The following is a 12,063-nucleotide window of genomic DNA, read 5'->3' as shown; positions in this document are numbered from 1 at the left end:
TTTGGAAACAGGCCATTCGACCCACTGAATCTGCGCCGACCAGCGGTCCCCTGTATAGTAACACTATCCTGCACACACTAGGGACAATTTACAATTTTTACCGAAGCCAATTAACCTGCAAACCTGTACGTCTTTGAAATGTGGGAGGAAACTGGGAGCTCCCTGAGAAAACCCCCGCAGGTCACGGGGAGAACGTACAAATTCCAGAACGTAGTCAGGATCGGATTTGGGTGTCTGGCGCTGTCTGGCAGCGACTCTACCGCTGTGCCGCCCAATAATGTTGTCTTTTTTTCGGTAACAGGTATTCGATCGAGCAATTCCTCTCAATCTTGCGTTTGCACGCTTACGAATGCGACAAGCTGCTGTCAGACTTGGACGTACTGGCCAGGCTGAGGAAGGAGAAGTTTGATCTGCTGGTTATAGAGGCCTTTCACTTCTGCACCTTCCTGCTAGCCGAGAAGCTCGAGGTCCCCTTTGTTGCCATCTACGGCACCTCATCCTATAACGTGCGCAACCTCCACGTGCCGTCGAACCCCAGTTACGTGCCTGCCTTCATGTCCCACCTGTCGGATAGCATGACCTTCCTTGAGCGTCTGCAGAATGCCTGGGTGCTACTGCTGGGTTACTTTGCCGATCAGAGGTGCTTCAGTTGCTTCGACCATGTTATCCAGAAGCACTTCCCTGGTCAGGACGTGAACCTGGAGGAGCTGCATCGTAAGGCTGAGCTCTGGATCTACAACACCGGCTTCTCCCTGGAATACCCGCGGCCGTTGCTGCCCAATGTGGTCTTTGTGGGCAGTTACCTTTCCAAACCCGCCGAGCCGTTGCCCCAGGTAGGTGTTCGGTCCAGTTAAGTTTATTGTCACGTGTACAGTGGAAAGCTTTCGTTGCATGCCGACCAGTCGGCGGAAAACAAATACATGTTTAGATGATTACAATCGAGCCATTTACAGTGTAGAGATGTGTTTAAGAAGGAACTGCAGATGCTGGAAAATCAAAGGTACACAAAAATGCTGGAGAAACTCAGCGGGTGCAGCAGCATCTATGGAGCTGAAGAAGGGTTTCGGGCCGAAACGTTGCCTATCTCCTTCACTCCATAGATGCTGCTGCACTTGCTGAGTTTCTCCAGCATTTTTGTGTACCTGCAGTGTAGAGATGTTTCTGCAGGAGTAGAGATTAAAGCGTGTGGAGCATTGTAATATGTGATTGTAGATTTGCTTCTGTGTTCTAGCACGCAAATAGCCACAAGGGCTGGGCACCATCTCATTTCCATCAGTGGGGTGTTTCTATATTATGTTAAGAATAGGGGGTTGGCCATTTAGGACTGAGATGAGGAAAAACGTTTTCACCCAGAGGATTGTGAATCTGGATTTTCTGCCACAGAAGGCAGCGGAGGCCAATTTACTGGATGTTTTCAAGAGGGGGTTAGATTTAGCTCTTAAGGCTAAAGGAATCAAGGGATATGGGGAAAAAGCAGGAATGGGGTACAGATTTTAGATGATCAGCCATGATCATATTGAATGGCGGTGCTGCTATTCCTGCACTTATTTTTCTATGTTTTCTATACATTCAGTACTTAATTGGGGATTATCCTTGCAATCGAGCTATATACAGTGTACTGATACATGATAAGGGAATAACGTTTAGTGCAAAGTAAAGCCAGTGAATCCCGATCAAGGGTGGTCCGAGGGTCATCAATGAGGTAGATAGTAGTTCAGGACAGCTCTTTTAGCTGTGGTACGATGATTATAATATCCTTTAGAAGGATATTGGCATGTGTACCGAGGTACAGTGAAAAGCTTTTGTTGCATGCTAACCAGTCAGCGGAAAGGCAATGAGCGGAAAGGGGGCGGCACAGTGGCGCAGGGTAGAGTTGCTGCCTTGCAACGCCAGAGATCCGGGTTCGATCCCGACTAGGGGCGCTGTCTGCACGAGGTTTGTACGTTCCCCCCGTGACCACGTGGGTTTTTCTTCGAGATCTTCAATTTCCTCCCACACTCCAAAAATGTTCAAGATTGTGGGTTAATTTGCTTGGTATAGGTGTAAATTGTCCCTAGTGTGTGTAGGATAGTGTTAGTCCGTGGGGATCGCTGGTCGGTGCTGACTCTGTGAGCTGAAGGGCCTGTTTCTGCGCTGTGTCTCTAAATTAAATTGAACTGAAGACGAGATTACCACCGAGCCATTTACAGTGTATGGGTACATGAGATACATAGGTGGTTGATGCAGTATGGTTCACACATGTGGTCCATGCAGGGAGACGGAGTGTGGACAGAGAGTGGTGAATCTGTGGAATTCATTACCACTGGCGGTGGTGGAGGCCAAGTCTGAGGAAGTAAATAGCAGGACAGACAAAGGAGAGTCAGTGGATTTTGTTTACCGAGATATTTCAGACAGCCAGTAATCAGTGGCCACAGTTTAAGAATAAGGAGTAAGCCATTTAGAACAGAGATGAGGAAACACTTATTCTCACAGAGTGTGGTGAGTCTGTAGAATTCTCTGCCTCAGAGGGCGGTGGATGCAGGTTCTCTGAATGGTTTCAAGAGAGAGCTGGAAAGGGCTCTTAAGGATAGCGGAGTCAGGGGATATGGGGAGAAGGCAGGAACTGGGTACTGATTGGGGATGATCAGCCGTGATCACATTGGATGGCGGTGCTGGCTCGAAGGGCCGAATGGCCTACTCCTGCACCTATTGTCTATTTTCTTGCAACAAGGTGCCGTGTGTGAGGCTGCTAAAGAAGATGAGAGCCCACGGTATCAAAGGGAAGGTACTAGCATGAATAGTAGACAAAATTGCTGGTGAAACTCAGCGGGTACGGCAGCATCTATGGAGCGAAGGAAATGGGCAACGTTTCGGGCCGAAACCCTTCTTCAGACCCTTCAGACAGGGTTTCGGCCCAAAACGTTGCCTATTTCCTTCGCTCCATAGATGCTGCTGCACTCGCTGAATTTCTCCAGCAATTTTGTCTACCTTCGATTTTCCAACATCTGCAGTTCCTTCTTGAACACTAGCATGAATAGTATTCCTTTAGTCAGAGGGTGGAATTATTTGCCACAGAAGGCTGTGGAGGCTAAGTCAATGGATATTTCTAAGGCATGGATTGACAGATTTTTGATCAGTGTGGGTGTCAGGGGTTTCAAGAGAGAGTTAGATTTAGCTCTTAGGGCTAAAGGAATCAGAGGGTATGGAGAGAAGGCAGGTACGGGATACTGATTGTGGATGATCAGCCATGATCATATTGAATGGCGGTGCTGGCTCGAAGGGCTGAATGGTCTACTCCTGCACCTATTTTTCTATGTTTCTATGTGGAGAAGGCAAGAGAATGGGGTTAAGAGGTACAGATAGATCAGACACCAAGATAGATAGATCTGTTCCTATCGCTTATGAAATCAGCAGGTCGGGCAGAATCTCACAATGTGAAAAGATGTAGTTACTGAGTATGTGAATTCTGATTTTATGCCATTTTATTCTCTTGCGTAGGAAATGGAAGAATTTCTAGCAGGGGACCACGGCTTCATCGTGGTTGCTTTGGGGACGATGGTGGAGTCAATTTCCGATCGGCAGCTGATTGAGAAGATGATCAGAGCTTTCTCTCGGCTACCACAGAAGGTCATTTGGCGATTTAACAATGTCTCCTGGCCTTCTGACCTCAGCCTGCCAGATAATGTGAAAACATACAACTGGCTTCCACAGAATGATTTACTGGGTAAGATGTGGTTTAGTTTATCTTAGAGATACAGCGCGGAAACAGACCACCGAATCCGAACCGACCAGCGATCCCCGCACACCAGGCATGTGCCGTCAGGGTAGGCACTGGTCCCCTCATCGTCCGGTCTCCACTGAAAGACATGGATCGGGCAGTGAATACCATGCAGTGTCACCCAGCGCACCAAGTGAAGCCATGTCCTGCTCCCGGTGGCAATCGGAATTTAAGGATTTTCGGGAAGCGGCTGACATGAGCTAGGCCGGCGAGTGGCAGGCGAGTGGCAGGTCAGAGATGTTCAGAGGGGGAGCACTGCCAGAGGTGAGTGGGCCGGCAGAAGGCGCTGAGGTGGCGGCCGGTTCTGCTGTCCAGTCCTGATGGCCGCTCGCAGCCTACCCGAGCTACTTCCCTCCATAGCCACAATGCGGCGGCTCCGCGCCCGAAACGCCGCCGCAACGGTGAGTGAGTTACTGGCATAATCCCCAACCCCCTCCTTCTCAACGCTCCTGCCCTCCCCGCAACTTTCCCCTGGCCAGACTCCCCACAAGCTGTGAAAGAAACTCCTCCCAATTGGTCCCTTCAAATAGTAGTTCAATAAGATCAACTTGTCTGGTTTTTCCCACCATCTCTCCACCTGCCGTCACCTTCCACCCCCCACCCGTTCAGTAATTCAGTATGAAAGAGATCTGGAACCCTTGAGCAAATTGAATTGTTACTTTCTTTCTTTATTTTATTTTTTTTGAGCCTGAGACATTCTATATCCCGCCAGCCTTCATTCAAAATTTAGCAATTCAAAATGGGAGTGCGTCTTCATTGCCGGGAAATAAGGTACTTTATTAAGAGATAAGGCTTTTGAAGACTTTATAAAAGTCAACTGACAGCTTACGGAGAGGAGAACAATCTGCGCATGCGCGGTTTAAGATTTTTAAATAGCCAATTGACTGCCTACCCTGAGTAATTACTCATGGCACGTGCCTGCCGCACACTAACACTATCCTACACACACGAGGGACAATTATTACATTTACACCAAGCCAATTAATCTACAAACCTGTACGTCTTTGGAGTGTGGGAGGCAACCGAAGATCTCGGAGAAAACCTACGCAGGTCACGGGGAGAACGTACAAACTCAATACAGACAAGCACTCGTAGTCAGGATTGAACCCGGGTCTCTGGCGCTGTAAAGCAGTAGCTCCACCGCGCTGCCCTCTCAAACATTTTGTGTCCTATCTTGACCCAATTGTCACAATTTATGTGTTGGTAGCAACAAAACAATCTTAACATTCTGGAAAACAGGGATGCTATGACAAATAATCAAAATTTAGGTTTGAAAATTGGTGTTTTGGTTAATTGATGTTTAGGGTTTAAGATTGTTATAACATATGATGAGCGTTTGACAGCACTGGGCCTGTACTCACTGGAGGTTAGAAGGATGACAATAGACAACAGGTGCAGGAGTAGGCCATTCGGCCCCTTCGAGCCAGCACCGCCATTCAATGTGATCATGGCTGATCATCCACAATCAGTACCCCGTTCCTGCCTTCTCCCCATATCACCTGACTCCGCTATCTTTAAGAGCACTATCTAGCTCTCTCTTGAAAACATCCAGAGAACCGGCCTCCACCGCCCTCTGAAGCAGAGAATTCCACAGACTCACAACTCCCTGTGTGAAAAAGTGTTTCCTCATCTCCGTTTAAATGGCTTACCCCTTATTCTTAAACTGTGGCCCCTGGTTCTGGACTCCCCAACATCGGGAGCATGTATCCTGCCTCTAGCGTGTCCAAACCCTTAATAATCTTAAATGTTTCAATAATATCCCCTCTTATCCTTCTAAACTCCGGAGTATACAAGCCCAGCCGCTCCATTCTCTCAGCATATGACAGTTCTGCCATCCCGGGAATTAACCTTGTAAACCTATGCTGCACTCCCTCAATAGTAATAGCAAAGGATGAGGGGTCCCCGCATTGAATCTTACAGAATAGTGAAGGGCTTGGATAGAGTGGATGTGGAGAGGATATTTGCACTAATGGGAGAGTCTAGGACTGGAGGTCATAGCCTCAGAATTAAAGGACGTTAATTTAGGAAGGAGATGAGGAGGAATTTATTTAATCAGATGGTGGTGAGTCTGTGAAATTTATTGCCAAAGAACGCTGTGGAGGCAAAGTTAATGGATATTTTTAAGGAAGAGCTAGATAGATTCTTGATTAGTGCGGGTGTCAGGGGTTATGGGGAATGGGGTTAGGAGGGAGACATAAGTCAGCGTTGATTGAATGGCAGAGTAGACTTGATGGGCTGAATGGCCTAATTTAGTTCTGATCACTTGTGATGGTATGATTGTCGAGTTAACAACGTCTCCTGTGTGACACTGTGCTTTGCCTGCAGGCCAGCCACAGATCCGAGCGTTCCTTTCTCACGGTGGGATCAACAGTTTGCACCAAGCGGTGTACCACGGGGTCCCAGTGCTGGGGTTGCCGCTCTTTTATGACCAGACGGACAACGTCATCCGCCTGCAGAGCAAGGGAATGGCCCTTTACATCACCGTGGGCGAGCTGGAAGAGGAGGCTCTAGTCGCCAAGCTGACACAACTCATAACCATTCCCAGGTAACATCTTTCCCCTTAGTTTAGAGATTCAGAAACATAGAAAAATAGGTGCAGCAGTAGGCCATTCAGCCCTTCGATACAGCACCGCCATTCAATATGATCATGGCTGATCATGTAAAATTAGTGCCCCGTTTCTGCTTTTTCCCCATATCCTTTGATTCCGTTAGCCCTAGGAGCTAAATCTAACTCTTTCTTGAAATCATCCAGTGAATTGGCCTCCACTGCCTTCTGTGGCAGAGAATTCCACGGATTCACAACTCTCTGGGTGAAAAGTTTTTCCTCATCTCAGTCCTAAATGGCCTACCCCTTATTCTTAAAATGTGACCCCTGGTTCTGGACTTCCTCAACATCAAGAAAATGTTTCCTGCATCTAGCCTGTCCAATCCAGCGCGGAAACATGCCCTTTGGCCCACTGATTCCATGCCAACCAACGATCCCCGTACACTAGCACTATCCTACACACACTAAGCACAATTTACAATCTTTACCGAAGCCAATCAGCCTACAAACCTGTATGTCTTAGGTGTGTGGGAGGAAACCGGAGCACCTGGATAAAAACCACGCAGGTCACGGGGAGAACGTACAAACTCCATACAGACAGCACTCATAGTCAGGATCAAACCCGGGTCTCTTGGGCTGTAACGATACGATACGATAGAACTTTATTCATCCCAGGAGGGAAATTGATCAAATTAAGGCTGTAAGGCAGCAACTCTGCCACTGCACCACTGTGCCACCCTAATCAGATTTAATCAGCTAAGCATTCAGTACATTTCATAGCTTAGCAATGAAGATAATTGACAACGAATTACTCTATGACATTGCTGATTTTTCTTTCCCTCTCAACCCTATTCTCCTGCCTTCTCACCATAACCATCGACACCTTTACTAATCAAGAATCTGTCAATCTCCGCCTTAAAAATACACAATTACACAGCCTCCACTGCCTCTGTGGCAATGATTTCCACAGATTCACCACCCTCTGACTAAAGAAACTCCTCTTCATCTTGTTTCTCAAGGTACGTCCTTTCATTCCGAGACTACGCCCTCTGGTCCTAGACCCTCCCACTAGTGGAAACCTCCTCTCCACATCCACTCTATCCAGGCCTTTCACTATTCGGTAGTGTAGGCGCAGTGCTGTCAAATACTCATTGTAAGTTAACTTTAACATCACCGGGATCATTCTCATAAATTTCCTGGACCATCCCCAAACTCCAGCACATTCTTCCTCAGATATGGGGCCCAAAACTGCTCACAATACTCCAAATGTAGTCTGACCAGTAATATATAGTATTACTCCAGGCTTCTTCGTGGATTGTCACCTTGTCGTGGTGGAGAAGCTTGTGTGGACCTGAGATCCTGCGAGCAAAGCCGTCTGGAGCTATGCTCCTGGTAGGGCCACCCATTGCGGTAAGGTCAAGGGGGAGATCTCTAACAAAGAGCAATCCAACCAAGATTTCACTGGTGGAACAGGCGGAGGACGATGGCTGACCTTAGTGGAGCGTCACAACGGCTGGGAAGGCGGATGAAGGCTGCAGCAGAAAAGGGTCTCCGGTCGCCTTGGACTCCATGCCACTGGATCCTGACCCAGATCTGTCAAGGACCATGTGGTGGCTGTCTGTGCACCAGTCTCCCCGCGTTAAACAAAGTCATGCACAGGCGTCCTCCATATAGGGAATAGCACCCTGGAGACACCCATGGTCAGCCATGACCGAAGAGGGCCTAAGAAGGTCTGACCAGTACCTTATAAAGCCTCAGTATTAGCATTAGCTTTGGCCAACAATGGAACTAAATCATCTGCTGAAGTCTTGATAGAAAATAATGTTCTTCTTCAATTCACTATCTTTGAGAAATTAAGCCGATGGACATCTCTGGAGAAAAAGAATAGGCGACGTTTCAGATTGAGACTCTTCTTCAGGCAGAGAGTCGGGGGAAAGGGGAATGAGAGATATAGATAATACTTAGGACAAATGAATGGAAAATAAGCAAAAAGCAACAATAATCAAGGAAATGTGGAGCCCACAATGGTCCATTGTTGGTTGTGTGATAGGTGATAACGAGTTAATACAGACGGTGGAACAGTAAAACTAGTGCAATGACTGGAGTGGGGCAGGGACGGAGAGAGCGAGGGGATGCAAGGGTTATCTGAAGTTAGTGAAATCAATATTCATATCACTGAGATGCCCAAATTAAATATGAGGTGCTGTTCAAGTTCCTCCAATTTACATTTGGCCTCTGTCTGACAATGGAGGAGGCCCAGGACAGAGTGGGTCTCGGAATGGGAAGGGGAGATGTCTGGGAATGGGAAGGGGAGATGTCTGGTAATGGGAAGGGGAGATGAAGTGTTTAGCAACCGGGAGATGGCGTAGGCCAAGGCAGACTGAACGAGAGGCACTATGTGAATGTTGCTCTATCTTTTCAGCTTCAAGCAGAATGCCCTCAGGACGAGTAAGCAGCTAAGGTACCAACCATTCTCTGCAGCCGAACTCACCAACAGATGGATCGACTCAATACTGAAGGTCGGAAGTGGGGACCACTTAAAACCTCATTCTTACCAAATGCCCACCTATGAGCTTTATCTACTGGACGTCTGTGGCTTTGTGTTGGCAGTTGTGGTTCTGGTGTTATTGTGTGTCTACAAGATCTCCAGGAGCCTGTTATCCAAACTCTTAGAACAATTTCAGCCCCCCACCACAACTGAAGAAAAACAGAAGACCACATAGGAGAATGTTTCAGGCCGAAGTATATACGTGTTATAGGCACACATACATACATCTCTAATATGTTTTATTTTTATATATTTTACTAAAGGTCTGATCTTGACCACTTCCTGTTCTGTATATTGATTTTACAAAAAACGCTGCAATTTTTGGCCATCTTACTCCGAGTCCCCCTCAGCTGCAAAGGATGAGGATTTTTCCCATTGATGAAAAATAAAAGATTATTAGTGTTTATAAAAATGTTGAGATTCTCTCCCCTGAAGGCCACGCCCCTTCTGGAGGGACTATAAAACCCGGAAGTGTGAGTGCCTCAGTCAGTCTCTACAAGATGGGGGAGCGAGAGGGTCATGTCTCTCAGTCTGAGCTGTGAATAACACTGAACACATGTCTACTAAACTGTGAGTGGTTTTACTGACCTGTCAGTGCCCTTATTGTGGTTTGAAAATATAGTTTGGAAATGGTAAAGCTGCCTTTGGTTTGGAAATGCTAAAGCTGTGTTGCCTTTGGTTTAGAAATGCTAAAGCTGTGCTGCCTTTGGTTTGGAAATGCTAAAGCTGCGTTGCCTATTTAAAGTTGCGTTGCCTAATTAAAGTTGCGTTGCCTAATTAACGCTGCCTTGCCTACTATATAATTAAAAGTCTAATCTTACCACTTCCTGTTTGCGCTTTATATTGATTTTAGACAAATCAATACCACATACGGCTGCGGTTTTTGGCCATCTTACTCAGAGTCCCCCTACGCTCAACTGGGGCCGAGGACTTTTCCCATCGATGAAAAATATAACAGTTATTAGTATTTAAAAAATGTTGAGATTCTCTCTCCTGTCAATCACGCCATGAAGGCCACGTCCCTTCTGGTGGGAGGGACTATAAAACCCAGTAGTGAGGGCATGGCTCAGTCTCTGTATGATGGAGGAGGGAGAGGTCACGGCTCGCTGTCTTTAGTGGCCTTGCACACTGCTTGAAATGGTATGAAACTGCACTTGAATTTGGTGGCCTTGCACCCTGCTTGAAATGGTATGAAACTGCACTTGAATTTGGTGGCCTTGCACCCTGCTTGAAGTGTTAAGAAACTGCACTTGAATTTGGTGGCCTTCCTTCATGAAATGGAATTTCAAGGAATAGCCGTGAGTCAACTGCCAGCCCACCAGCCGTGAATGCGTGATCTGCCAGCACAACAGGCTTGAGTGACTGAGCAGCCAGCCCAAGAATCCATTCGGCCCACAATATCCATACAAGCCCTCTGGAAACCAGTCCCTTCAGCCCACAACACCCACACCAGCGCTCCAGAAAGCCCCCCCATCCCTCACTGACCACCAATATATATGTATATATATGTATATATATATATGTGTATATATATATGTATTTATATATATATATATATATATATATATATATATATATATATATATATATATATATATATATATAGAGAGAGAGAGAGAGAGAGATAGAGAGAGAGAGTTATACTAGAGTAAATGGGACCTGTTGGATCCCAGCATCACACGGGAGGGCCGGTCACCAACGCAATATTCCACCTCTCCACCAATTCCAACATTGCACGCCAGTGGGGGGGGGGGCTTTCTGTTGCGCTAGTATGGGTGTTGCACGCTGAAGGTACTGGTTTCCAGAGGGCTAGTATAGATATGGTGGGCCGAATGATTCTTGGGCTGGCAGCCAACTGTTGCAACAATTTTAAAAGCCAAGCCAAGGCAAACAATTTGGCTGCAGCCACCCGACACCCGCAACCAAAATTCATTTTGTGAACACAAACTTGTTAAAAAGGTGGGGCAAACAATTAGGCAGCAGCCTCCTCACAGCCGCATCGAGGGGACTCACCGTGGAGTAGATGTGCGTTCAGTGTTATTCGCCGCTCAGAGAGCCGTGACCCTCTCGCTTCCTGGGTCTGGCAGAGACTGAGTGAGGGACTACACATCAGGGTTTTATAGTTCCACCCCCCGTGCCGCCAGCGGGGGAGGCAGAGAGAATGGGGAATTTCTTTTAAACATTAATATCTCTCTGATTGTTCATCGATGGGAAAAATCCTCTGGTCCTGGAAGGCGGAGGGTGGCTCTGAGCGAGGTGGCCAAAAATGACGGCTGTAGGTGGCGGTGCTCTCTCGGAAATCACACCACAGCGAACCAAAAGCGGTCAAGATCAGACCTTTAGTAATATGGATATAATTAAAACTTTGATTTTGACCACTTCCTGTTTTCGCTGCATATTGATTTTAGAAAAAAAGCCACCATTTACGGCTGTGATTTTTGGTCATCTTACTCAGAGTCCTCCTTCGTTGCACAGGACAAGAGGATTTTTCCCATCGATGAAAAATAAAAGACTTATTAATGTTTAATAAATGTTGAGATTCTCTCTCCTGTCAATCATGCCTTGAAGGCCACGCCCCTTCCGTCGGGAGGGGGAGGTACGAAAAACCCGGAAGTGTGGAGGTGCCTCAGGTCTCTGCAAGGTGGGGGGAGAGACAGGTCATGACTCTCAGTCTGAGCTGTGCATAACTGAGCACATGTTTACTAAACTGTGAGTGGTTTTACCGACCTGTGAGTGCCTTTAATGTGGTTTGAAAATGTGGTTTGAAAATGCAAAAGTTGCCTTTGGTTTGAAAATGCAAAAGTTTCCTTTAATTTGAAAATACAAAAACGTTAGCATTTGTGGGTGTCGGGGGGGGGGGTGGTATGGGAGGGGGGGGGTGGTGTGGATGGGGTGTGGGGGAGGAGGGGGTGCGGGGGGAGGGGGTGTGTGGGTGAGCTGGGTGTGGGAGAAGGGGGGTGTGTGGGGAGGGGTGTGTGGGAGATGGAGGTGAGTGGTGGATGGGGTGTGGGGGACGGGATTGGGGAGGGGGTGTGGGAGAGGGGAGGTGTGTGGGAGAGGGGGCTGTGTGGGGGAAGGGGGATGGGGGGGAGGGGTGTGTGTGGGGGGGGAGTGGGGGTTGTGGGGGCGAGGAAGGGGGGGTGTGGTGTTGGGAGGGGTGGTCACTGCAGACACAGCTCGCACTCTGCTCACCCCGCACCTTCAGCGTTCGGC

General features: G+C 47.6%; 1 protein-coding gene across 1 annotated transcript in view; it reads left to right on the top strand.

Annotated features, from left to right (window-relative positions):
• Nucleotides 1-9,665, top strand: part of LOC129702372 (UDP-glucuronosyltransferase 3A1-like) — a 36,169-nt gene extending 26,504 nt beyond the window's left edge. Inside the window, exons 4-7 of the mRNA XM_055644179.1 lie at nt 302-833; nt 3,478-3,703; nt 6,083-6,302; nt 8,725-9,665. Of these exons, the coding sequence (XP_055500154.1) occupies nt 302-833; nt 3,478-3,703; nt 6,083-6,302; nt 8,725-9,025 (1,279 nt within the window). The 3' untranslated portion in view covers nt 9,026-9,665. The remainder of the gene's footprint in view (nt 1-301; nt 834-3,477; nt 3,704-6,082; nt 6,303-8,724) is intronic.
• Nucleotides 9,666-12,063: the final 2,398 nt, after the last annotated feature.

The sequence above is a fragment of the Leucoraja erinacea genome, chromosome 1, assembly GCF_028641065.1.
Source record: "Leucoraja erinacea ecotype New England chromosome 1, Leri_hhj_1, whole genome shotgun sequence".
NCBI lineage: Eukaryota > Metazoa > Chordata > Chondrichthyes > Rajiformes > Rajidae > Leucoraja > Leucoraja erinaceus.
This window is presented reverse-complemented; position numbering and strand designations above follow the sequence as displayed.